This window comes from Dendrobates tinctorius, unplaced genomic scaffold, assembly GCF_039654945.1.
Source record: "Dendrobates tinctorius isolate UK_male_01 unplaced genomic scaffold, ASM3965494v1 ptg000138l, whole genome shotgun sequence".
Lineage (NCBI taxonomy): Eukaryota > Metazoa > Chordata > Amphibia > Anura > Dendrobatidae > Dendrobates > Dendrobates tinctorius.
Window position 1 is genome coordinate 28,246,035 of NW_027361806.1, and position 27,259 is coordinate 28,273,293.

The following is a 27,259-nucleotide window of genomic DNA, read 5'->3' on the forward strand; positions in this document are numbered from 1 at the left end:
CATGTGACCCCGGCGTCACCATCCTCACCTGTCGAATTGAACATGAAGAGGACGTCGGATCATCCGCAGCCCGGATTCTTCATGATAGATTTGTCTGACGGTGGGGACAGTGACGCCGGCGCCGATTGGGCACCAGAGTCACAACAACCGCATCGGAGGCCGGGGAGAGCGAGTGCAAGCGCCGCAGGAAAGTCGTCAGAACAGGAGGGGAGTTTAGGCTTTATTACTATATGGGGGGCAAACATTTTGATCAGGTGGGGGTTGTCCTAGTAGTGGACATACGCTCTAATAGTATGACGCTCCTAGTGGTGCAGACAAACCCTAAAGCGCGACTGGAGGTGAAGCTACAGGAACACGGAGCGCGGGAAGCGTAAAAGGAAAGACATTTATTGCGATTAGTCACCAGTGTATAAAATGGATTTTTTCTTTTAAAAAGTTGAAGTAAATGACTGCAGACAGCTCATGGCGGAGAGGTAGATGTTAACTCGTGTCGATGGAAATGTACAATAGAAAACTTGGCACATCCCACCATAAACAGAGCGGCTCCTTCAGGACAAGCGGTGATCGGCTAAAGGAAAAACTGAAAGGAAAAAGAAAAATTTTAAGAACCAGCAGAGCTCCATAAAGAGGAGACGAACGGCCGCCATACAGGAGCAGCACTGGCCCCAGGACGGACACTGGGAGGAACAGATCACACAAGATCTCCGTCACACATTCATCACCAGGCTGCCATATCCTCGGCTGACCCTGGATGTCCTGGCACCATCCCGGCACAAAGGAGGCGTTTTTAGGGTCTGTGCACACGTTGCGGATCCGCTGCAGAATTCCTAGTGATTTACAGTACAATGTAAAATATGGGAAATAAAAACCGCTGTGCCCGCGCGGAAACGCGGCATGTGAATTCTTTGTGCGGACTCCGCAGCGGTTTTTACATTCCATTATAGGGATCCGCAGGTGTAAAAACGCAGGAGAAATCCGTAGGTAAAACGTGCAGATTTTGACCTGTGGATTGTGCCAAAAATAGATTCCATGCGGAAAATGCTGCAGATGAATCCGGAATGTATGCACATACACTTAATATTCAACAAGGCCAACCAACCCCAGTAGGTTACATTTGGGACACCAGTATAAAGTTCATGAAGGTTTAGCCTTCCTAAAAAGTGTTCACAACACTGGAGAGGAGAGAGATTGTGAATATTGAGTCGGCGATGTTGTGATTTTAACCATTTACTTACCGTAAAGAAAGACTGACAGGGATCACAGGAAGGAGCAGACCTTGGGGGGCCGGAATGGGTTTGTGCTGGAGGAGATCCCGGTCAGTAAGGGGTCGTGCTGTGCATTCTGCATACAGAACTGCTTCAGATCAGCGGCCGCCTGAGAAACCTGCAAGATAAAGAGGCCGCTGATCATCATCTCATCGCGCTGGCGGACAATGGCGTCCTGTACAGATGACCCCGGCCCATAAGGCTCTGTGCACACGGGAGGAAACTGGCAGCATATGTGGCTGCGCTTGGAGCTTTTCTAGGGGGAAACAGTCAGATTGTGGAGCGGTCTGACTGCGGACAGGACGGAGAGGAGGCGCGGAGCAGAACTACGTACAGGTCAAATCTCATTCAGCGCTTGTATTAGGAGTCCAGTGGGCGGTCCCACCAGTGATTGTGCCTGTAAATAGCTGTCAGTCATACAGTAACCTGTCAGTCGCTGGGAGGACCACCCACTGGACTCCTAATACAAACACCAGGGATCTCCATGAATAAAATGCAGCTTTCCACACATAGTGACTCTGCTCCTCCGCACCATCCCGCCGACAGATCAGACACCGCCTGCCGTGTGACAGCTTCCCTTTAAGGCCGGGTTCCCACATCCCGGTATGGTCTCATACGTCGTGTGTTCTCCAATTTTCCACATATAAATCACTGAACCTCGGCTCCTGGGGGATAAAAATGTGGAGGACGTATATTAAAGTCTCGTCACCTCTCACTGCAGATCTACTGATGTGACCGCACAGCCGGGCCGAGCGTCAATATGGCTGGCAGCCCCCACTGCGACAGTCCCCTCACACACCCCCTCCACTGCGACCGTCCCCTCACACACCCCCTCCACAGCGACCGTCCCCTCACACGCCCCCTCCACAGCGACCGTCCCCTCACACGCCCCCTCCACAGCCCCCACTGTGACCATCCCCTCAAACGCCCCCTCCACAGCCCCCACTGCGACCGTCCCCTCACACGCCCCCTCCACGACCGTCCCCTCAAACACCGCCTCCACAGCCCCCACTGCGACCGTCCCCTCACACGCCCCCTCCCCAGCCCCCACTGGGACCGTCCCCTCACACGCCCCCTCATACGCTCCCTCCACAGCCCCCACTGCGACCGTCCCCTCATACACTCCCTCCACAGCCCCCACTGCGACCGTCCCCTCCACAGCCCCCACTGCGACGATCCCCTCCACAGCCCCCACTGTGACCTTCCCCTCACACACCCCCTCCACAGCCCCCACTGCGACCGTCCCCTCACACACCCACTCCACAGCCCCAACTGCGACGGTCCCCTCACACACCCCCTCCACAGCCCCCACTGCGACCGTCCCCTCACACACCCCTCCACAGCCCCCACTGTGACCTTCCCCTCACACACCCCCTCCACAGCCCCCACTGCAACCGTCCCCTCACACACCCCCTCCACAGCCCCCACTGCGACCATCCCCTCCACAGCCCCCACTGTGACCGTCCCCTCATACACTCCCTCCACAGCCCCCACTGCGACCGTCCCCTCCACAGCCCCCAATGTGACCTTCCCCTCATACACCCCCTCCACAGCCCCCACTGTGACCTTCCCCTCATACACCCCCTCCACAGGCCCCACTTGGACCGTCCCCTCACCCGCCCCCTCCACAGCCCCCACTGCGACCGTCCCCTCATACGCTCCCTCCACAGCCCCCACTGCGACCTTCCCCTCATACACTCCCTCCACAGCCCCCCCTGCGGCCGTCCCCTCCACAGCCCCCACTGCGACCATCCCCTCATACACTCCCTCCACAGCCCCCACTGCGACCGTCCCCTAATACACTCCCTCCACAGCCCCCACTGCGACCGTCCCCTCATACACTCCCTCCACAGCCCCCACTGCGACCATCCCCTCCACAGCCCCCACTGTGACCTTCCCCTCACAAACCCCCTCCACAGCCCCCACTGCGACCGTCCCCTCACACACCCCCTCCACAGCCCCCACTGCGACCGTCCCCTCATACGCCCCCTCCACAGCCCCCACTGTGACCGTCCCCTCATACGCCCCCTCCACAGCCCCCACTGTGACCATCTCCTCATACGCCCCCTCCACAGCCCCCACTGTGACCGTCCCCTCATACACACCCTCCACAGCCCCCACTGTGACCGTCCCCTCATACACTCCCTCCACAGCCCCCACTGCGACCGTCCCCTCCACAGCCCCCACTGTGACCTTCCCCTCATACACCCCCTCCACAGCCCCCACTGGGACCGTCCCCTCACCCGCCCCCTCCACAGCCCCCACTGCGACCGTCCCCTCATACGCTCCCTCCACAGCCCCCACTGCGACCTTCCCCTAATACACTCCCTCCACAGCCCCCACTGCGACCGTCCCCTCATACACTCCCTCCACAGCCCCCACTGCGACCATCCCCTCCACAGCCCCCACTGTGACCTTCCCCTCACACACCCCCTCCACAGCCCCCACTGCGACCGTCCCCTCACACACCCCCTCCACAGCCCCCACTGCGACCGTCCCCTCATACGCCCCCTCCACAGCCCCCACTGTGACCGTCCCCTCATACGCCCCCTACACAGCCCCCACTGTGACCGTCCCCTCATACGCCCCCTCCACAGCCCCCACTGTGACCATCTCCTCATACGCCCCCTCCACAGCCCCCACTGTGACCGTCCCCTCATACACTCCCTCCACAGCCCCCACTGTGACCGTCCCCTCATACACTCCCTCCACAACCCCCACTGTGACCGTCCCCTCATACGCCCCCTCCACAGCCCCCACTGTGACCTTCCCCTCATACACTCCCTCCAAATCCCCCACTGTGACCTTCCCCTAATACACTCCCTCCACAGCCCCCACTGTGACCGTCCCCTCCACAGCCCCCACTGTGACCATCCCCCATACAGTCCCTCCACAGCCCCCACTGTGACCGTCCCCTCATACACTCCCTCCACAGCGCCCACTGTGACCGTCCCCATACACTCCCTCCACAGCCCCCACTGTGACCGTCCCCTCATACACTCCCTCCACAGCCCCCACTGTGACCGTCCCCTCATACGCCCCCTCCACAGCCCCCAGTGACCGTCCCCTCATACGCCCCTTCCACAGCCCCCACTGTGACCGTCCCCTCATACGCCCCCTCCACAGCCCCCACTGTGACCGTCCCCTCATACACTCCCTCCACAGTCCCCACTGTGACCGTCCCCTCATACACTCCCTCCACAGCCTCCACTGTGACCGTCCCCTCATAGACTTCCTCCACAGCCCCCACTGTGACCGTCCCCTCGTAGACTCCCTCCACAGCCCCCACTGTGACCGTCCTCTCATAGACTCCCTCCACAGCCCCCACTGTGACAGTCCCCTCATACACTCTCTCCACAGCCCCCACTGTGACCGCCCCCTCATACACTCCCTCCACAGCCCCCACTGTGACCGTCCCCTCATACGCCCCCTCCACAGCCCCCACTGTGACCTTCCCCTCATACACTTCCTCCACAGCCCCCACTGTGACCTTCCCCTCATACGCTCCCTCCACAGTGACCGTCCCCCCATACACTCCCTCCACAGCCCCCACTGTGACCGTCCCCTCCACAGCCCCCACTGTGACCGTCCCCTCATACACTCCCTCCACAGCCCCCACTGTGACCATCCCCCATACACTCCCTCCACAGCCCCCACTGTGACCTTCCCCTCATACACTCCCTCCACAGACCCCACTGTGACCGTCCCCTCCACAGCCCCCAGTGACCGTCCCCTCATACGCCCCCTCCACAGCCCCCACTGTGACCGCCCCTCATACGCCCCCTCCACAGCCCCCACTGTGACCGTCCCCTCATATACTCCCTCCACAGCCCCCACTGTGACCGTCCCCTCATACACTCCCTCCACAGCCCCCACTGTGACCGTCCCCTCGTAGACTCCCTCCACAGCCCCCACTGTGACCGTCCCCTCATAGACTCCCTCCACAGCCCCCACTGTGACCGTCCCCCATACACTCCCTCCACAGCCCCCACTGTGACCGTCCCCTCATACGCTCCCTCCACAGCCCCCACTGTGACTGTCCCCTCATACACTCCCTCCACAGCCCCCATAGCGACCGTCCGCTCATACACTCCCTCCACAGCCCCCACTGTGACCGTCCCCTCATACACTCCCTCCACAGCCCCCACTGTGACCGTCCCCTCATACGCTCCCTCCTCAGCCCCCACTGTGACCGTCCCCTCATAGACTCCCTCCACAGCCCCCACTGTGACCGTCCCCTCATAGACTCCCTCCACAGCCTCCACTTTAACAGTCCCCTCATACACTCCCTCCACAGCCCCCACTGTGACCGACCCCTCATACACTTCCTCCACAGCCCCCACTGTGACCGTCCCCCATACACTCCCTCCACAGCCCCCACTGTGACCGTCCCCTCATACACTCCATGCACAGCACCCACTGTGACCGTCCCCTCATAGACTCCCTCCTCAGCCCCCACTGTGACCGTCCCCTCATACACTCCCTCCAAATCCCCCACTGTGACCTTCCCCTAATACACTCCCTCCACAGCCCCCACTGTGACCGTCCCCTCCACAGCCCCCACTGTGACCATCCCCCATACACTCCCTCCACAGCCCCCACTGTGACCGTCCCCTCATACACTCCCTCCACAGCGCCCACTGTGACCGTCCCCATACACTCCCTCCACAGCCCCCACTGTGACCGTCCCCTCATACACTCCCTCCACAGCCCCCACTGTGACCGTCCCCTCATACGCCCCCTCCACAGCCCCCAGTGACCGTCCCCTCATACGCCCCTTCCACAGCCCCCACTGTGACCGTCCCCTCATACGCCCCCTCCACAGCCCCCACTGTGACCGTCCCCTCATACACTCCCTCCACAGTCCCCACTGTGACCGTCCCCTCATACACTCCCTCCACAGCCTCCACTGTGACCGTCCCCTCATAGACTTCCTCCACAGCCCCCACTGTGACCGTCCCCTCGTAGACTCCCTCCACAGCCCCCACTGTGACCGTCCTCTCATAGACTCCCTCCACAGCCCCCACTGTGACAGTCCCCTCATACACTCTCTCCACAGCCCCCACTGTGACCGCCCCCTCATACACTCCCTCCACAGCCCCCACTGTGACCGTCCCCTCATACGCCCCCTCCACAGCCCCCACTGTGACCTTCCCCTCATACACTTCCTCCACAGCCCCCACTGTGACCTTCCCCTCATACGCTCCCTCCACAGCCCCCACTGTGACCATCCCCCATACACTCCCTCCACAGCCCCCACTGTGACCTTCCCCTCATACACTCCCTCCACAGACCCCACTGTGACCGTCCCCTCCACAGCCCCCAGTGACCGTCCCCTCATACGCCCCCTCCACAGCCCCCACTGTGACCGCCCCTCATACGCCCCCTCCACAGCCCCCACTGTGACCGTCCCCTCATACACTCCCTCCACAGACCCCACTGTGACCGTCCCCTCCACAGCCCCCAGTGACCGTCCCCTCATACGCCCCCTCCACAGCCCCCACTGTGACCGCCCCTCATACGCCCCCTCCACAGCCCCCACTGTGACCGTCCCCTCATATACTCCCTCCACAGCCCCCACTGTGACCGTCCCCTCATACACTCCCTCCACAGCCCCCACTGTGACCGGCCCCTTGTAGACTCCCTCCACAGCCCCCACTGTGACCGTCCCCTCACAGACTCCCTCCACAGCCCCCACTGTGACCGTCCCCTCGTAGACTCCCTCCACAGCCCCCACTGTGACCGTCCCCTCATAGACTCCCTCCACAGCCCCCACTGTGACCGTCCCCCATACACTCCCTCCACAGCCCCCACTGTGACCGTCCCCTCATACGCTCCCTCCACAGCCCCCACTGTGACTGTCCCCTCATACACTCCCTCCACAGCCCCCATAGCGACCGTCCGCTCATACACTCCCTCCACAGCCCCCACTGTGACCGTCCCCTCATACACTCCCTCCACAGCCCCCACTGTGACCGTCCCCTCATACGCTCCCTCCTCAGCCCCCACTGTGACCGTCCCCTCATAGACTCCCTCCACAGCCCCCACTGTGACCGTCCCCTCATAGACTCCCTCCACAGCCTCCACTTTAACAGTCCCCTCATACACTCCCTCCACAGCCCCCACTGTGACCGACCCCTCATACACTTCCTCCACAGCCCCCACTGTGACCGTCCCCCATACACTCCCTCCACAGCCCCCACTGTGACCGTCCCCTCATACGCTCCCTCCACAGCCCCCACTGTGACTGTCCCCTCATACACTCCCTCCACAGCCCCCATAGCGACCGTCCCCTCATACACTCCCTCCACAGCCCCACTGTGACCGTCCCCTCATACACTCCCTACACAGCCCCCACTGTGACCGTCCACTAATACGCTGCCTCCACATCCCCCACTATGACCGTCCCATTATATACTCCCTCCACAGCCCCCACTGTGACCGTCCCCTCATACACTCCCTCCACAGCCCCCACAGCGACCGTCCCATCATACACTCCCTCCACAGCCCCCACTGTGACCGTCCCCTCCACAGCCCCCACGGTGACCGTCCCCTCATACACTCCCTCCACAGCCACCACTGTGACCATCCCCCATACACTCCCTCCAAAGCCCCCACTGTGATCGTCCCCTCATACACTCCCTCCACAGCCCCCACTGTGACCGTCCCCCATACCACTCCCTCCACAGCCCCCACTGTGACTGTCCCCTCATACACTCCCTCCACAGCCCCCACTGTGACCGTCCCCCATACACTCCCTCCACAGCCCCCACTGTGACCGTCCCCTCCACAGCCCCCACGGTGACCGTCCCCTCATAGACTCCCTCCACAGCCACCACTGTGACCATCCCCCATACACTCCCTCCACAGCCCCCACTGTGACCGTCCCCTCATACACTCCCTCCACAGCCCCCACTGTGACCGTCCCCCATACACTCCCTCCACAGCCCCCACTGTGACCGTCCCCTCCACAGCCCCCACTGTGACCGTCCCCTCATACACTCCCTCCACAGCCCCCACTGTGACCATCCCCCATACACTCCCTCCACAGCCCCCACTGTGACCTTCCCCTCATACACTCCCTCCACAGACCCCACTGTGACCGTCCCCTCCACAGCCCCCAGTGACCGTCCCCTCATACGCCCCCTCCACAGCCCCCACTGTGACCGCCCCTCATACGCCCCCTCCACAGCCCCCACTGTGACCGTCCCCTCATATACTCCCTCCACAGCCCCCACTGTGACCGTCCCCTCATACACTCCCTCCACAGCCCCCACTGTGACCGGCCCCTTGTAGACTCCCTCCACAGCCCCCACTGTGACCGTCCCCTCACAGACTCCCTCCACAGCCCCCACTGTGACCGTCCCCTCGTAGACTCCCTCCACAGCCCCCACTGTGACCGTCCCCTCATAGACTCCCTCCACAGCCCCCACTGTGACCGTCCCCCATACACTCCCTCCACAGCCCCCACTGTGACCGTCCCCTCATACGCTCCCTCCACAGCCCCCACTGTGACTGTCCCCTCATACAGTCCCTCCACAGCCCCCATAGCGACCGTCCGCTCATACACTCCCTCCACAGCCTTCACTGTGACCGTCCCCTCATACACTCCCTCCACAGCCCCCACTGTGACCGTCCCCTCATACGCTCCCTCCTCAGCCCCCACTGTGACCGTCCCCTCATAGACTCCCTCCACAGCTCCCACTGTGACCGTCCCCTCATAGACTCCCTCCACAGCCTCCAATTTGACAGTCCCCTCATACACTTCCTCCACAGCCCCCACTGTGACCGACCCCTCATACACTTCCTCCACAGCCCCCACTGTGACCGTCCCCCATACACTCCCTCCACAGCCCCCACTGTGACCGTCCCCTCATACGCTCCCTCCACAGCCCCCACTGTGACTGTCCCCTCATACACTCCCTCCACAGCCCCCATAGCGACCGTCCCCTCATACACTCCCTCCACAGCCCCACTGTGACCGTCCCCTCATACACTCCCTACACAGCCCCCACTGTGACTGTCCACTAATACGCTGCCTCCACATCCCCCACTATGACCGTCCCATTATATACTCCCTCCACAGCCCCCACTGTGACCGTCCCCTCATACACTCCCTCCACAGCCCCCACAGCGACCGTCCCCTCATACACTCCCTCCACAGCCCCCACTGTGACCGTCCCCTCCACAGCCCCCACGGTGACCGTCCCCTCATACACTCCCTCCACAGCCACCACTGTGACCATCCCCCATACACTCCCTCCAAAGCCCCCACTGTGATCGTCCCCTCATACACTCCCTCCACAGCCCCCACTGTGACCGTCCCCCATACACTCCCTCCACAGCCCCCACTGTGACCGTCCCCTCATACACTCCCTCCACAGCCCCCACTGTGACCGTCCCCCATACACTCCCTCCACAGCCCCCACTGTGACCGTCCCCTCCACAGCCCCCACGGTGACCGTCCCCTCATACACTCCCTCCACAGCCACCACTGTGACCATCCCCCATACACTCCCTCCACAGCCCCCACTGTGACCGTCCCCTCATACACTCCCTCCACAGCCCCCACTGTGACCGTCCCCCATACACTCCCTCCACAGCCGCCACAGTGACCGTCCCCTCATACACTCCCTCCACAGCCCCCACTGTGACCGTCCCCTCATACACTCCATGCACAGCACCCACTGTGACCGTCCCCTCATAGACTCCCTCCTCAGCCCCCACTGTGACCGTCCCCTCATAGACTCCCTCCACAGCCCCCACTGTGACCGTCCCCTCATAGACTCCCTTCACAGCCTCCACTTTGACCGTCCCCTCATACACTCCCTCCACAGCCCCCACTGTGACCGACCCCTCATACACTTCCTCCACAGCCCCCACTGTGAACGTCCCCCATACACTCCCTCCACAGCCCCCACTGTGACCGTCCCCTCATACGCTCCCTCCACAGCCCCCACTGTGACTGTCCCCTCATACACTCCCTCCACAGCCCCCATAGCGACCGTCCCCTCATACACTCCCTCCACAGCCCCCACTGTGACCGTCCCCTCATACACTCCCTACACAGCCCCCACTGTGACCGTCCCCTAATACGCTGCCTCCACATCCCCCACTATGACCGTCCCATTATATACTCCCTCCACAGCCCCCACTGTGACCGTCCCCTCATACACTCCCTCCACAGCCCCCACAGCGACCGTCCCCTCATACACTCCCTCCACAGCCCCCACTGTGACCGTGTCCTCCACAGCCCCCACGGTGACCGTCCCCTCATACACTCCCTCCACAGCCACCACTGTGACCATCCCCCATACACTCCCTCCACAGCCCCCACTGTGACCGTCCCCTCATACACTCCCTCCACAGCCCCCACTGTGACCGTCCCCCATACACTCCCTCCACAGCCCCCACTGTGACCGTCCCCTCATACACTCCCTCCACAGCCCACACTGTGACTGTCCCCCATACACTCCCTCCACAGCCCCCACTGTGACCGTCCCCTCCACAGCCCCCACGGTGACCGTCCCCTCATACACTCCCTCCACAGCCACCACTGTGACCATCCCCCATACACTCCCTCCACAGCCCCCACTGTGACCGTCCCCTCAAACACTCCCTCCACAGCCCCCACTGTGACCGTCCCCCATACACTCCCTCCACAGCCCCCACTGTGACCGTCCCCTCATACACTCCCTCCACAGCCCCCACTGTGACCGTCCCCTCATACACTCCCTCCACAGCTCCCACTGTGACCGTCCCCTCATACACTCCCTCCACAGCCCCCACTGTGACCGTCCCCTCATACACTCCCTCCACAGCCACCACTGTGACCTTCCCCCATATACTCCCTCCACAGCCCCCACTGTGACCGTCCCCTCAAACACTCCCTCCACAGCCCCCACTGTGACCGTCCCCCATACACTCCCTCCACAGCCCCCACTGTGACCGTCCCCTCATACACTCCCTCCACAGCCCCCACTGTGACCGTCCCCCATACACTCCCTCCACAGCCCCCACTGTGACCGTCCCCTCATACGCTCCCTCCACAGCCCCCACTGTGACTGTCCCCTCATACACTCCCTCCACAGCCCCCATAGCGACCGTCCGCTCATACACTCCCTCCACAGCCCCCACTGTGACCGTCCCCTCATACACTCCCTCCACAGCCCCCACTGTGACCGTCCCCTCATACGCTCCCTCCTCAGCCCCCACTGTGACCGTCCCCTCATAGACTCCCTCCACAGCCCCCACTGTGACCGTCCCCTCATAGACTCCCTCCACAGCCTCCACTTTGACAGTCCCCTCATACACTCCCTCCACAGCCCCCACTGTGACCGACGCCTCATACACTTCCTCCACAGCCCCCACTGTGACCGTCCCCCATACACTCCCTCCACAGCCCCCACTGTGACCGTCCCCTCATACGCTCCCTCCACAGCCCCCACTGTGACTGTCCCCTCATACACTCCCTCCACAGCCCCCATAGCGACCGTCCCCTCATACACTCCCTCCACAGCCCCCACTGTGACCGTCCCCTCATACACTCCCTACACAGCCCCCACTGTGACCGTCCACTAATACGCTGCCTCCACATCCCCCACTATGACCGTCCCATTATATACTCCCTCCACAGCCCCCACTGTGACCGTCCCCTCATACACTCCCTCCACAGCCCCCACAGCGACCGTCCCCTCATACACTCCCTCCACAGCCCCCACTGTGACCGTCCCCTCCACAGCCCCCACGGTGACCGTCCCCTCATACACTCCCTCCACAGCCACCACTGTGACCATCCCCCATACACTCCCTCCAAAGCCCCCACTGTGATCGTCCCCTCATACACTCCCTCCACAGCCCCCACTGTGACCGTCCCCCATACACTCCCTCCACAGCCCCCACTGTGACCGTCCCCTCATACACTCCCTCCACAGCCCCACTGTGACCGTCCCCCATACACTCCCTCCACAGCCCCCACTGTGACCGTCCCCTCCACAGCCCCCACGGTGACCGTCCCCTCATACACTCCCTCCACAGCCACCACTGTGACCATCCCCCATACACTCCCTCCACAGCCCCCACTGTGACCGTCCCCTCATACACTCCCTCCACAGCCCCCACTGTGACCGTCCTCCATACACTCCCTCCACAGCCGCCACTGTGACCGTCCCCTCATACACTCCCTCCACAGCCCCCACTGTGACCGTCCCCTCATACACTCCATGCACAGCACCCACTGTGACCGTCCCCTCATAGACTCCCTCCTCAGCCCCCACTGTGACCGTCCCCTCATAGACTCCCTCCACAGCCCCCACTGTGACCGTCCCCTCATAGACTCCCTCCACAGCCTCCACTTTGACCGTCCCCTCATACACTCCCTCCACAGCCACCACTGTGACCGACCCCTCATACACTTCCTCCACAGCCCCCACTGTGACCGTCCCCCATACACTCCCTCCACAGCCCCCACTGTGACCGTCCCCTCATACGCTCCCTCCACAGCCCCCACTGTGACTGTCCCCTCATACACTCCCTCCACAGCCCCCATAGCGACCGTCCCCTCATACACTCCCTCCACAGCCCCCACTGTGACCGTCCCCTCATACACTCCCTACACAGCCCCCACTGTGACCGTCCCCTAATACGCTGCCTCCACATCCCCCACTCTGACCGTCCCATTATATACTCCCTCCACAGCCCCCACTGTGACCGTCCCCTCATACACTCCCTCCACAGCCCCCACAGCGACCGTCCCCTCATACACTCCCTCCACAGCCCCCACTGTGACCGTCCCCTCCACAGCCCCCACGGTGACCGTCCCCTCATACACTCCCTCCACAGCCACCACTGTGACCATCCCCCATACACTCCCTCCACAGCCCCCACTGTGACCGTCCCCTCATACACTCCCTCCACAGCCCCCACTGTGACCGTCCCCCATACACTCCCTCCACAGCCCCCACTGTGACCGTCCCCTCATACACTCCCTCCACAGCCCCCACTGTGACCGTCCCCCATACACTCCCTCCACAGCCCCCACTGTGACCGTCCCCTCCACAGCCCCCACGGTGACCGTCCCCTCATACACTCCCTCCACAGCCACCACTGTGACCATCCCCCATACACTCCCTCCACAGCCCCCACTGTGACCGTCCCCCATACACTCCCTCCACAGCCCCCACTGTGACCGTCCCCTCCACAGCCCCCACGGTGACCGTCCCCTCATACACTCCCTCCACAGCCCCCACTGTGACCGTCCCCCATACACTCCCTCCACAGCCCCCACTGTGACCGTCCCCTCATACGCTCCCTCCACAGCCCCCACTGTGACTGTCCCCTCATACATTCCCTCCACAGCCCCCATAGCGACCGTCCCCTCATACACTCCCTCCACAGCTCCCACTGTGACCGTCCCCTCATACACTCAATCCACAGCCCCCACTGTGACCGTCCCCTCATACACTCCCTCCACAGCCCCCACTGTGACCGTCCCCTCATACACTCCCTCCACAGCCCCCACTGTGACCGTCCCCTCATACACTCAATCCACAGCCCCCACTGTGACCGTCCCCTCATACACTCCCTCCACAGCCCCCACTGTGACCGTCCCCTCAGACACTCTCTCCACAGCCCCCACTGTGACCGTCCCCTCATACACTCCCTCCACAGCCCCCACTGTGACCGTCCCCTCATACACTCCCTCCACAGCCCCCACTGTGACTGTCCCCCATACGCTCTATCCACAGCCCCCACTGTGACCGTCACCTCATACGCTCCCTCCACAGCCCCCACTGTGACTGTCCCCTCATACACTCCCTCCACAGCCCCCATAGCGACCGTCGCCTCATACACTCCCTCCACAGCCCCCACTGTGACAGTCCCCTCATACACTTCCTCCACAGCCCCCACTGTGACCATGCCCTCATACGCTCCCTCCACAGCCCCCACTGTGACCGTCCCCTCATATGCTCCCTCCACAGCCCCCACTGTGACCGTCCCCTCATACACTCCCTCCACAGCCCCCACAGCGACCGTCCCCTCATACACTCCCTCCACAGCCCCCCACTGTGACCGTCCCCTCCACAGCCCCCACTGTGACCGTCCCCTCATACACTCCCTCGACAACCCCCACTGTGACCATCCCCCATACACTCCCTCCACAGCCCCCACTGTGACCGACCCCTCATACACTCCCTCGACAGCCCCCACTGTGACCGTCCCCTCATACACTCCCTCCACAGCCCCCACTGTGACCGTCCCCTCATACACTCCCTCCACAGCCCCCACTGTGACCGTCCCCTCATACACTCCCTCCACAGCTCCCACTGTGACTGTCCCCTCATACACTCCCTCCACAGCCCCCACTGTGACAGTCCCCTCATACACTCCCTCCACAGCCCCCACTGTGACCGTCCCCTCATACAATCCATGCACAGCCCCCACTGTGACCTTCCCCTCATAGACTCCCTCCTCAGCCCCCACTGTGATCGTCCCCTCATAGACTCCCTCCACAGCCCCCACTGTGACCGTCCCCTCATAGACTCCCTCCACAGCCTGCACTGTGACCGTCCCCTCATACACTCCCTCCACAGCCCCCACTGTTACCGTCCCCTCATACGCTCCCTCCACAGCCCCCACTGTGACTGTCCCCTCATACATTACCTCCACAGCCCCCATAGCGACCGTCCCCTCATACACTCCCTCCACAGCTCCCACTGTGACCGTCCCCTCATACACTCCCTACACAGCCCCCACTGTGACCGTCCCCTAATACGCTCCCTCCACATCCCCCACTATGACCGTCCCCTCATACACTCCCTCCACAGCCCCCACTGTAACCGTCCCCTCATACATTCCCTCCACAGCCCCCACTGTGACCGTCCCCTCATACACTCCCTCCACAGCCCCCACTGTGACCGTCCCCTCATACACTCCATGCACAGCCCCCACTGTGACCGTCCCCTCATAGACTCCCTCCACAGCCCCCACTGTGATCGTCCCCTCATAGACTCCCTCCACAGCCCCCACTGTGACCGTCCCCTCATAGACTCCCTCCACAGCATCCACTGTGACCGTCCCCTCATACACTCCCTCCACAGCCCCAACTGTGACCGTCCCCTCATACACTCCCTCCACAGCCCCCACTGTGACCGTCCCCCATACACTCCCTCCACAGCCCCCACTGTGACCGTCCCCTCCACAGCCCCCACTGTGACCGTCCCCTCATACACTCCCTCCACAGCCCCCACAGCGACCGTCCCCTCATACTCTCCCTCCACAGCCCCCACTGTGACCGTCCCCTCCACAGCCCCCACGGTGACCGTTCCCTCATACACTCCCTCCACAGCCACCACTGTGACCATCCCCCATACACTCTCTCCACAGCCCCCACTGTGACCGTCCCCTCATACACTCCCTCCACAGCACCCACTGTGACCGTCCCCCATACACTCCCTCGACAGCCCCCACTGTGACCGTCCCCTCATACACTCCCTCCACAGCCCCCACTGTGACCGTCCCCTCATACACTCCCTCCACAGCCCCCACTGTGACCGTCCCCTCATAAACTCCCTCCACAGCCCCAACTGTGACCGTCCCCTCATACACTCCCTCCACAGCCCCCACTGTGACCGTCCCCTCATACACTCCCTCCACAGCCCCCACTGTGACCGTCCCCTCATACACTCCCTCCACAGCCCCCACTGTGACCGTCCCCTCATACACTCCCTCCACAGCCCCCACTGTGACCGTCCCCTCTTACACTCCCTCCACAGCCCCCACTGTGACCGTCCCCTCATACACTCCCTCCACAGCCCCCACTGTGATCGTCCCCTCATACAATCCATGCACAGCCCCCACTGTGACCTTCCCCTCATAGACTCCCTCCTCAGCCCCCACTGTGATCGTCCCCTCATAGACTCCCTCCACAGCCCCCACTGTGACCGTCCCCTCATAGACTCCCTCCACAGCCTGCACTGTGACCGTCCCCTCATACACTCCCTCCACAGCCCCCACTGTTACCGTCCCCTCATACGCTCCCTCCACAGCCCCCACTGTGACTGTCCCCTCATACATTCCCTCCACAGCCCCCATAGCGACCGTCCCCTCATACACTCCCTCCACAGCCCCCACTGTGACCGTCCCCTCATACACTCAATCCACAGCCCCCACTGTGACCGTCCCCTCATACACTCCCTCCACAGCCCCCACTGTGACCGTCCCCTCATACACTCCCTCCACAGCCCCCACTGTGACCGTCCCCTCATACACTCAATCCACAGCCCCCACTGTGACCGTCCCCTCATACACTCCCTCCACAGCCCCCACTGTGACCGTCCCCTCATACACTCCCTCCACAGCCCCCACTGTGACCGTCCCCTCATACACTCCCTCCACAGCCCCCACTGTGACCATCCCCTCATACACTCCCTCCACAGCCCCCACTGTGACTGTCCCCCATACGCTCTATCCACAGCCCCCACTGTGACCGTCACCTCATACGCTCCCTCCACAGCCCCCACTGTGACTGTCCCCTCATACACTCCCTCCACAGCCCCCATAGCGACCGTCGCCTCATACACTCCCTCCACAGCCCCCACTGTGACAGTCCCCTCATACACTTCCTCCACAGCCCCCACTGTGACCGTCCCCTCATATGCTCCCTCCACAGCCCCCACTGTGACCGTCCCCTCATACACTCCCTCCACAGCCCCCACAGCGACCGTCCCCTCATACACTCCCTCCACAGCCCCCCACTGTGACCGTCCCCTCCACAGCCCCCACTGTGACCGTCCCCTCATACACTCCCTCGACAACCCCCACTGTGACCATTCCCAATACACTCCCTCCACAGCCCCCACTGTGACCGACCCCTCATACACTCCCTCGACAGCCCCCACTGTGACCGTCCCCTCATACACTCCCTCCACAGCCCCCACTGTGACCGTCCCCTCATACACTCCCTCCACAGCCCCCACTGTGACCGTCCCCTCATACACTCCCTCCACAGCTCCCACTGTGACTGTCCCCTCATACACTCCCTTCACAGCCCCCACTGTGACCGTCCCCTCATACACTCCCTCCACAGCCCCCACTGTGACCATCCCCTCATACACTCCCTCCACAGCCCCCACTGTGACCGTCCCCTCATACACTCCCTCCACAGCCCCCACTGTGACCGTCCCCTCATACACTCAATCCACAGCCCCCACTGTGACCGTCCCCTCATACACTCCCTCCACAGCCCCCACTGTGACCGTCCCCTCATACACTCCCTCCACAGCCCCCACTGTGACCGTCCCCTCATACACTCAATCCACAGCCCCCACTGTGACCGTCCCCTCATACACTCCCTCCACAGCCCCCACTGTGACCGTCCCCTCATACACTCCCTCCACAGCCCCCACTGTGACCGTCCCCTCATACACTCCCTCCACAGCCCCCACTGTGACCATCCCCTCATACACTCCCTCCACAGCCCCCACTGTGACTGTCCCCCATACGCTCTATCCACAGCCCCCACTGTGACCGTCACCTCATACGCTCCCTCCACAGCCCCCACTGTGACTGTCCCCTCATACACTCCCTCCACAGCCCCCATAGCGACCGTCGCCTCATACACTCCCTCCACAGCCCCCACTGTGACAGTCCCCTCATACACTTCCTCCACAGCCCCCACTGTGACCGTCCCCTCATATGCTCCCTCCACAGCCCCCACTGTGACCGTCCCCTCATACACTCCCTCCACAGCCCCCACAGCGACCGTCCCCTCATACACTCCCTCCACAGCCCCCCACTGTGACCGTCCCCTCCACAGCCCCCACTGTGACCGTCCCCTCATACACTCCCTCGACAACCCCCACTGTGACCATTCCCAATACACTCCCTCCACAGCCCCCACTGTGACCGACCCCTCATACACTCCCTCGACAGCCCCCACTGTGACCGTCCCCTCATACACTCCCTCCACAGCCCCCACTGTGACCGTCCCCTCATACACTCCCTCCACAGCCCCCACTGTGACCGTCCCCTCATACACTCCCTCCACAGCTCCCACTGTGACTGTCCCCTCATACACTCCCTTCACAGCCCCCACTGTGACCGTCCCCTCATACACTCCCTCCACAGCCCCCACTGTGACCATCCCCTCATACACTCCCTCCACAGCCCCCACTGTGACCGTCCCCTCATACACTCCCTCCACAGCCCCCACTGTGACTGTCCCCCATACGCTCTCTCCACAGCCCCCACTGTGACTGTTCCCCATACGCTCTCTCCACAGCCCCCACTGTGACCGTCCCCTCATAGGCTCCCTCCACAGCCCCCACTGTGACCGTCCCCCATACACTCCCTCCACAGCCCCCACTGTGACCGTCCCCTCATACACTCCCTCCACAGCCCCCACTGTGACCATCCCCCATACACTCCCTCCACAGCCCCCACTGTGACCGTCCCCTCATACACTCCCTCCACAGCCCACACTGTGACCATCCCCCATACCCTCCCTCCACAGCCCCCACTGTGACCGTCCCCTCATACACTCAATCCACAGCCCCCACTGTGACCGTCCCCTCATACACTTCCTCCACAGCCCCCACTGTGACCGTCCCCTCATACACTCCCTCCACAGCCCCCACTGTGACCGTCCCCTCATACACTCCCTCCACAGCCCCCACTGTGACCGTCCCCTCATACACTCCCTCCACAGCCCCCACTGTGACTGTCCCCCATACGCTCTATCCACAGCCCCCACTGTGACCGTCACCTCATACGCTCCCTCCACAGCCCCCACTGTGACTGTCCCCTCATACACTCCCTCCACAGCCCCCATAGCGACCGTCGCCTCATACACTCCCTCCACAGCCCCCACTGTGACAGTCCCCTCATACACTTCCTCCACAGCCCCCACTGTGACCATGCCCTCATACGCTCCCTCCACAGCCCCCACTGTGACCGTCCCCTCATATGCTCCCTCCACAGCCCCCACTGTGACCGTCCCCTCATACACTCCCTCCACAGCCCCCACAGCGACCGTCCCCTCATACACTCCCTCCACAGCCCCCACTGTGACCGTCCCCTCCACAGCCCCCACTGTGACCGTCCCCTCATACACTCCCTCGACAACCCCCACTGTGACCATCCCCCATACACTCCCTCCACAGCCCCCACTGTGACCGACCCCTCATACACTCCCTCGACAGCCCCCACTGTGACCGTCCCCTCATACACTCCCTCCACAGCCCCCACTGTGACCGTCCCCTCATACACTCCCTCCACAGCCCCCACTGTGACCGTCCCCTCATACAATCCCTCCACAGCTCCCACTGTGACTGTCCCCTCATACACTCCCTTCACAGCCCCCACTGTGACCGTCCCCTCATACACTCCCTCCACAGCCCCCACTGTGACCATCCCCTCATACACTCCCTCCACAGCCCCCACTGTGACCGTCCCCCATACGATCTCTCCACAGCCCCCACTGTGACTGTTCCCCATACGCTCTCTCCACAGCCCCCACTGTGACCATCCCCTCATAGGCTCCCTCCACAGCCCCCACTGTGACCGTCCCCCATACACTCCCTCCACAGCCCCCACTGTGACCGTCCCCTCATACACTCCCTCCACAGCCCCCACTGTGACCGTCCCCCATACACTCCCTCCACAGCCCCCACTGTGACCGTCCCCTCATACACTCCCTCCACAGACCACACTGTGACCATCCCCCATACCCTCCCTCCACAGCCCCCACTGTGACCGTCCCCTCATACACTCAATCCACAGCCCCCACTGTGACCGTCCCCTCATACACTCCCTCCACAGCCCCCACTGTGACCGTCCCCTCATACACTCCCTCCACAGCCCCCACTGTGACCGTGCCCTCATACACTCCCTCCACAGCCCCCACTGTGACCGTCCCCTCATACACTCCCTCCACAGCCCCCACTGTGACTGTCCCCCATACGCTCTATCCACAGCCCCCACTGTGACCGTCACCTCATACGCTCCCTCCACAGCCCCCACTGTGACTGTCCCCTCATACACTCCCTCCACAGCCCCCATAGCGACCGTCGCCTCATACACTCCCTCCACAGCCCCCACTGTGACAGTCCCCTCATACACTTCCTCCACAGCCCCCACTGTGACCATGCCCTCATACGCTCCCTCCACAGCCCCCACTGTGACCGTCCCCTCATATGCTCCCTCCACAGCCCCCACTGTGACCGTCCCCTCATACACTCCCTCCACAGCCCCCACAGCGACCGTCCCCTCATACACTCCCTCCACAGCCCCCACTGTGACCGTCCCCTCCACAGCCCCCACTGTGACCGTCCCCTCATACACTCCCTCGACAACCCCCACTGTGACCATCCCCCATACACTCCCTCCACAGCCCCCACTGTGACCGACCCCTCATACACTCCCTCGACAGCCCCCACTGTGACCGTCCTCTCATACACAACCTCCACAGCCCCCACTGTGACCGTCCCCTCATACACTCCCTCCACAGCCCCCACTGTGACCGTCCCCTCATACACTCCCTCCACAGCTCCCACTGTGACTGTCCCCTCATACACTCCCTTCACAGCCCCCACTGTGACCGTCCCCTCATACACTCCCTCCACAGCCCCCACTGTGACCATCCCCTCATACACTCCCTCCACAGCCCCCACTGTGACCGTCCCCTCCTACACTCCCTCCACAGCCCCCACTGTGACTGTCCCCCATACGCTCTCTCCACAGCCCCCACTGTGACCGTCCCCTCATAGGCTCCCTCCACAGCCCCCACTGTGACCGTCCCCCATATACTCCCTCCACAGCCCCCACTGTAACCGTCCCCTCATACACTCCCTTCACAGCCCCCACTGTGACCGTCCCCCATACACTCCCTCCACAGCCCCCACTGTGACCGTCCCCTCATACACCCCCTCCACAGCCCCCACTGTGACTGTCCCCTCATACACTCCCTCCACAGCCCCCACTGTGACCGTCCCCTCAAACACTCCCTCCACATCCCCCACTTTGACCGTCCCCTCGTAGACTCCCTCCACAGCCCCCACTGTGACCGTCCCCTCATAGACTCCCTCCACAGCCCCCACTGTGACCGTCCCCTCATAGACTCCCTCCACAGCCTCCACTGTGACCGTCCCCTCATACACTCCCTCCACAGCCCCCACTGCCACCGTCCCCTCATACACTCCCTCCACAGCCCCACTGTGACCGTCCCCTCATATGCTCCCTCCACAGCCCCCACTGTGACTGTCCCCTCATACGCTCCCTCCACAGCCCCCATAGCGACCGTCCCCTCATAAACTCCCTCCACAGCTCCCACTGTGACCGTCCCCTCATACACTCCCTCCACAGCCCCCACTGTGACCGTCCCCTCCACAGCCCCCACTGTGACCGTCCCCTCATACACTCCCGCTACAGCCCCCACTGTGACCATCCCCTCATACAATCCCTCCACAGCCTCCACTGTGACCGTCCCCTCATACACTCCCTCCACAGCCCCCACTGTGACCGTCCCCTCATACACTCCCTCCACAGCCCCCACTGTGACCGTCTCCTCATACACTCCCTCCACAGCCCCCACTGTGACTGTCCCCTCATACACTCCTTCCACAGCCCCCACTGTGACCGTCCCCTCATATACTCCCTCCACAGCCCCCACTGTGATCGTCCCCTAATACGCTCCCTCCACATCCCCCACTATGACCGTCCCATTGTATACTCCCTCCACAGCCCCCACTGTGACCGTCCCCTCATACACTCCCTCCACAGCCACCACAGCGACCGTCCCCTCATACACTCCCTCCACAGCCCCCACTGTGACCGGCCCCTCGACAGCCCCCACTGTGACCGGCCCCTCATACACTCCCTCCACAGCCCCCACTGTTACCATCCCCCATACACTCCCTCCACAGCCCCCACTGTGACCGTCCCCTCATACACTCCCTCCACAGCCCCCACTGTGACCATCCCCCATACACTCCCTCCACAGCCCCCACTGTGACCGTCCCCTCATACACTCCCTCCACAGCCCCCACTGTGACCGTCCCCTCATACACTCCCTCCACAGCCCCCACTGTGACCGTCCCCTCATACACTCCCTCCACAGCCCCCACTGTGACCGTTCCCTCATACACTCCCTCCACAGCCCCCACTGTGACCGTCCCCTCATACACTCCCTCCACAGCCACCACTGTGACCGTCCATTCATACACTCCCTCCACAGCCCCCACTGTGACCGGCCCCTCATACACTCCCTCCACAGCCCCCACTGTGACTGTCCCCCATACGCTCTCTCCACAGCCCCCACTGTGACCGTCCCCTCATACGCTCCCTCCACAGCCCCCACTGTGACTGTCCCCTCATACACTCCCTCCACAGGCCCCATAGCGACCGTCGCCTCATACACTCCCTCCACAGCCCCCACTGTGACTATCCCCTCATAGACTCCCTCCACAGCCCCCACTGTGACCATCCCCTCATACACTCCCTCCACAGCCCCCACTGTGACCGTCCCCTCCACAGCCCCCACTGTGACCGTCCCCTCATACACTCCCTCCACAGCCCCCACTGTGACCGGCCCCTCCACAGCCCCCACTGTGACCGGCCCCTCATACACTCCCTCCACAGCCCCCACTGTTACCATCCCCCATACACTCCCTCCACAGCCCCCACTGTGACCGTCCCCTCATACACTCCCTCCACAGCCCCCACTGTGACCATCCCCCATACACTCCCTCCACAGCCCCCACTGTGACCGTCCCCTCATACACTCCCTCCACAGCCCCCACTGTGACCGTCCCCTCATACACTCCCTCCACAGCCCCCACTGTGACCGTCCCCTCATACACTCCCTCCACAGCCCCCACTGTGACCGTTCCCTCATACACTCCCTCCACAGCCCCCACTGTGACCGTCCCCTCATACACTCCCTCCACAGCCACCACTGTGACCGTCCATTCATACACTCCCTCCACAGCCCCCACTGTGACCGGCCCCTCATACACTCCCTCCACAGCCCCCACTGTGACTGTCCCCCATACGCTCTCTCCACAGCCCCCACTGTGACCGTCCCCTCATACGCTCCCTCCACAGCCCCCACTGTGACTGTCCCCTCATACACTCCCTCCACAGGCCCCATAGCGACCGTCGCCTCATACACTCCCTCCACAGCCCCCACTGTGACTATCCCCTCATAGACTCCCTCCACAGCCCCCACTGTGACCATCCCCTCATACACTCCCTCCACAGCCCCCACTGTGACCGTCCCCTCCACAGCCCCCACTGTGACCGTCCCCTCATACACTCCCTCCACAGCCCCCACTGTGACTGTCCCCTCATACACTCCCTCCACAGCCCCCACTGTGACCGTCCCCTCATACACTCCCTCCACAGCCCCCACTGTGACCGTCCCCTCATACACTCCCCCCACAGCCCCCACTGTGACTGTCCCCCATACACTCTCTCCACAGCCCCCACTGTGACTGTCCCCCATACGCTCTCTCCACAGCCCCCACTGTGACCGTCCCCTCATACGCTCCCTCCACAGCCCTCACTGTGACCGTCCCCTCAAACACTCCCTCCACAGCCCCCACTGTGACCGTCCCCCATATGCTCTCTCCACAGCCCCCACTGTGACTGTCCCCCATACGCTCTCTCCACAGCCCCCACTGTGACTGTCCCCCATACGCTCTCTCCACAGCCCCCACTGTGACTGTCCCCCATACGCTCTCTCCACAGCCCCCACTGTGACTGTCCCCCATACGCTCTCTCCACAGCCCCCACTGTGACCGTCCCCTCATATGCTCCCTCCACAGTCCCCACTGTGACCCTCCCCATACTCTCCCTCCACAGCCCCCACTGTGACCGTCCCCCATACACTCCCTCCACAGCCCCCACTGTGACCGTCCTCCATACACTCCCTCCACAGCCCCCACTGTGACCGTACCCTCATACACTCCCTCCACAGCCCCCACTGTGACCGTCCCCCATACACTCCCTCCACAGCCCCCACTGTGACCGTCCCCCATTGACTCCCTCCACAGCCCCCACTGTGACCGGCCCCTCATACACTCCCTTCACAGCCCCCACTGTGACCGTCCCCTCATACACTCCCTCCACAGCCCGCACTGTGACCGGCCCCTCATACACTCCCTCCACAGCCCCCACTGTGACCGGCCCCTCATACACTCCCTCCACAGCCCCCACTGTGACCATCCCCTCATACACTCCCTCCACAGCACCCACTGTGACCGTCACCTCATACACTCCCTCCACAGCACCCACTGTGACCGGCCCCTCATACACTCCCTTCTCAGCCCCCACTGTGACCGTCCCCTCATAGAATCGTAGAGTTGGAAGGGACCTCCTGGGCCATCTGGTCCAACCCCCTGCTCAAAGCAGGATTCGCTAAATCATCCCAGTCAGATGTCTGTCCAGCCTCTGTTTGAAGACTTCCATTGAAGGAGAACTCACCACTTCTCGTGGCAGCCTGTTCCACTCATTGATCACTCTAACTGTCAAAAAGTTTTTTCTAATATCTAATCTGTGTCTCCTCCCATTCAGTTTCATCCCATTGCTTCTAGTCTTTCCTTGTGCAAATGAGAATAAAGTTGAGCCTTCTACAATGTGACAGCCCTTTAGATATTTGTAGACAGCAATTAAGTCTCCTCTCAGTCTTCTCTTTTGCAAACTAAACATTCCCAAATCCTGCAACCTTTCCTCATAAGACAGGGTTTGCAGACCGGTCACCATTCTGGTCGCTCTTTTCTGAACTTTCTCCAGTTTGTTGATGTCTTTTTTAAAATGTGGTGCCCAAAACTGGACACAATATTCCAGATGAGGTCTGACCAAAGAGGAGTAGAGGGAAATAATGACTTCACGTGATCTAGACTGTATGCTTCTGTTAATACATCCTAGAACTGCATTTGCCTTTTTTGCTGCTGCATCACACTGTTGACTCATATTCAGTCTGTGATCTATTAGTATACCCAAGTCTTTTTCACATGTGCTGTCACTTAGCCCTATTCCTCCCATTCTATATATGTTTTTTTCATTTTTATTGCCCAGATGTAGTACTTTGCATTTCTCCCTGTTAAAAACCATTCATACACTCCCTCCACAGCACCCACTGTGACCATCCCCTCATACACTCCCTCCACAGCCCCCACTGTGACCGTCCCCTCCACAGCCCCCACTGTGACCGTCCCCTCATACACTCCCTCCACAGCCCCCACTGTGACTGTCCCCTCATACACTCCCTCCACAGCCCCCACTGTGACCGTCCCCTCATACACTCCCTCCACAGCCCCCACTGTGACCGTCCCCTCATACACTCCCCCCACAGCCCCCACTGTGACTGTCCCCCATACACTCTCTCCACAGCCCCCACTGTGACTGTCCCCCATACGCTCTCTCCACAGCCCCCACTGTGACCGTCCCCTCATACGCTCCCTCCACAGCCCTCACTGTGACCGTCCCCTCAAACACTCCCTCCACAGCCCCCACTGTGACCGTCCCCCATATGCTCTCTCCACAGCCCCCACTGTGACTGTCCCCCATACGCTCTCTCCACAGCCCCCACTGTGACTGTCCCCCATACGCTCTCTCCACAGCCCCCACTGTGACTGTCCCCCATACGCTCTCTCCACAGCCCCCACTGTGACTGTCCCCCATACGCTCTCTCCACAGCCCCCACTGTGACCGTCCCCTCATATGCTCCCTCCACAGTCCCCACTGTGACCCTCCCCATACTCTCCCTCCACAGCCCCCACTGTGACCGTCCCCCATACACTCCCTCCACAGCCCCCACTGTGACCGTCCTCCATACACTCCCTCCACAGCCCCCACTGTGACCGTACCCTCATACACTCCCTCCACAGCCCCCACTGTGACCGTCCCCCATACACTCCCTCCACAGCCCCCACTGTGACCGTCCCCCATTGACTCCCTCCACAGCCCCCACTGTGACCGGCCCCTCATACACTCCCTTCACAGCCCCCACTGTGACCGTCCCCTCATACACTCCCTCCACAGCCCGCACTGTGACCGGCCCCTCATACACTCCCTCCACAGCCCCCACTGTGACCGGCCCCTCATACACTCCCTCCACAGCCCCCACTGTGACCATCCCCTCATACACTCCCTCCACAGCACCCACTGTGACCGTCACCTCATACACTCCCTCCACAGCACCCACTGTGACCGGCCCCTCATACACTCCCTTCTCAGCCCCCACTGTGACCGTCCCCTCATAGAATCGTAGAGTTGGAAGGGACCTCCTGGGCCATCTGGTCCAACCCCCTGCTCAAAGCAGGATTCGCTAAATCATCCCAGTCAGATGTCTGTCCAGCCTCTGTTTGAAGACTTCCATTGAAGGAGAACTCACCACTTCTCGTGGCAGCCTGTTCCACTCATTGATCACTCTAACTGTCAAAAAGTTTTTTCTAATATCTAATCTGTGTCTCCTCCCATTCAGTTTCATCCCATTGCTTCTAGTCTTTCCTTGTGCAAATGAGAATAAAGTTGAGCCTTCTACAATGTGACAGCCCTTTAGATATTTGTAGACAGCAATTAAGTCTCCTCTCAGTCTTCTCTTTTGCAAACTAAACATTCCCAAATCCTGCAACCTTTCCTCATAAGACAGGGTTTGCAGACCGGTCACCATTCTGGTCGCTCTTTTCTGAACTTGCTCCAGTTTGTTGATGTCTTTTTTAAAATGTGGTGCCCAAAACTGGACACAATATTCCAGATGAGGTCTGACCAAAGAGGAGTAGAGGGAAATAATGACTTCACGTGATCTAGACTGTATGCTTCTGTTAATACATCCTAGAACTGCATTTGCCTTTTTTGCTGCTGCATCACACTGTTGACTCATATTCAGTCTGTGATCTATTAGTATACCCAAGTCTTTTTCACATGTGCTGTCACTTAGCCCTATTCCTCCCATTCTATATATGTTTTTTTCATTTTTATTGCCCAGATGTAGT

General features: G+C 61.6%; 1 protein-coding gene across 1 annotated transcript in view; it reads right to left on the reverse strand.

The window, feature by feature from the left end:
- Positions 1-371: 371 nt before the first annotated feature.
- LOC141048898 (guanine nucleotide-binding protein G(I)/G(S)/G(O) subunit gamma-5) overlaps positions 372-27,259 on the reverse strand; it is a 44,868-nt gene continuing 17,980 nt past the window's right edge. The window contains exons 2-3 of the mRNA XM_073544979.1: positions 1,236-1,383; positions 372-580 (exon numbers count right to left, since the gene is read on the reverse strand). Of these exons, the coding sequence (XP_073401080.1) occupies positions 1,258-1,383 (126 nt within the window). The 3' untranslated portion in view covers positions 372-580; positions 1,236-1,257. The remainder of the gene's footprint in view (positions 581-1,235; positions 1,384-27,259) is intronic.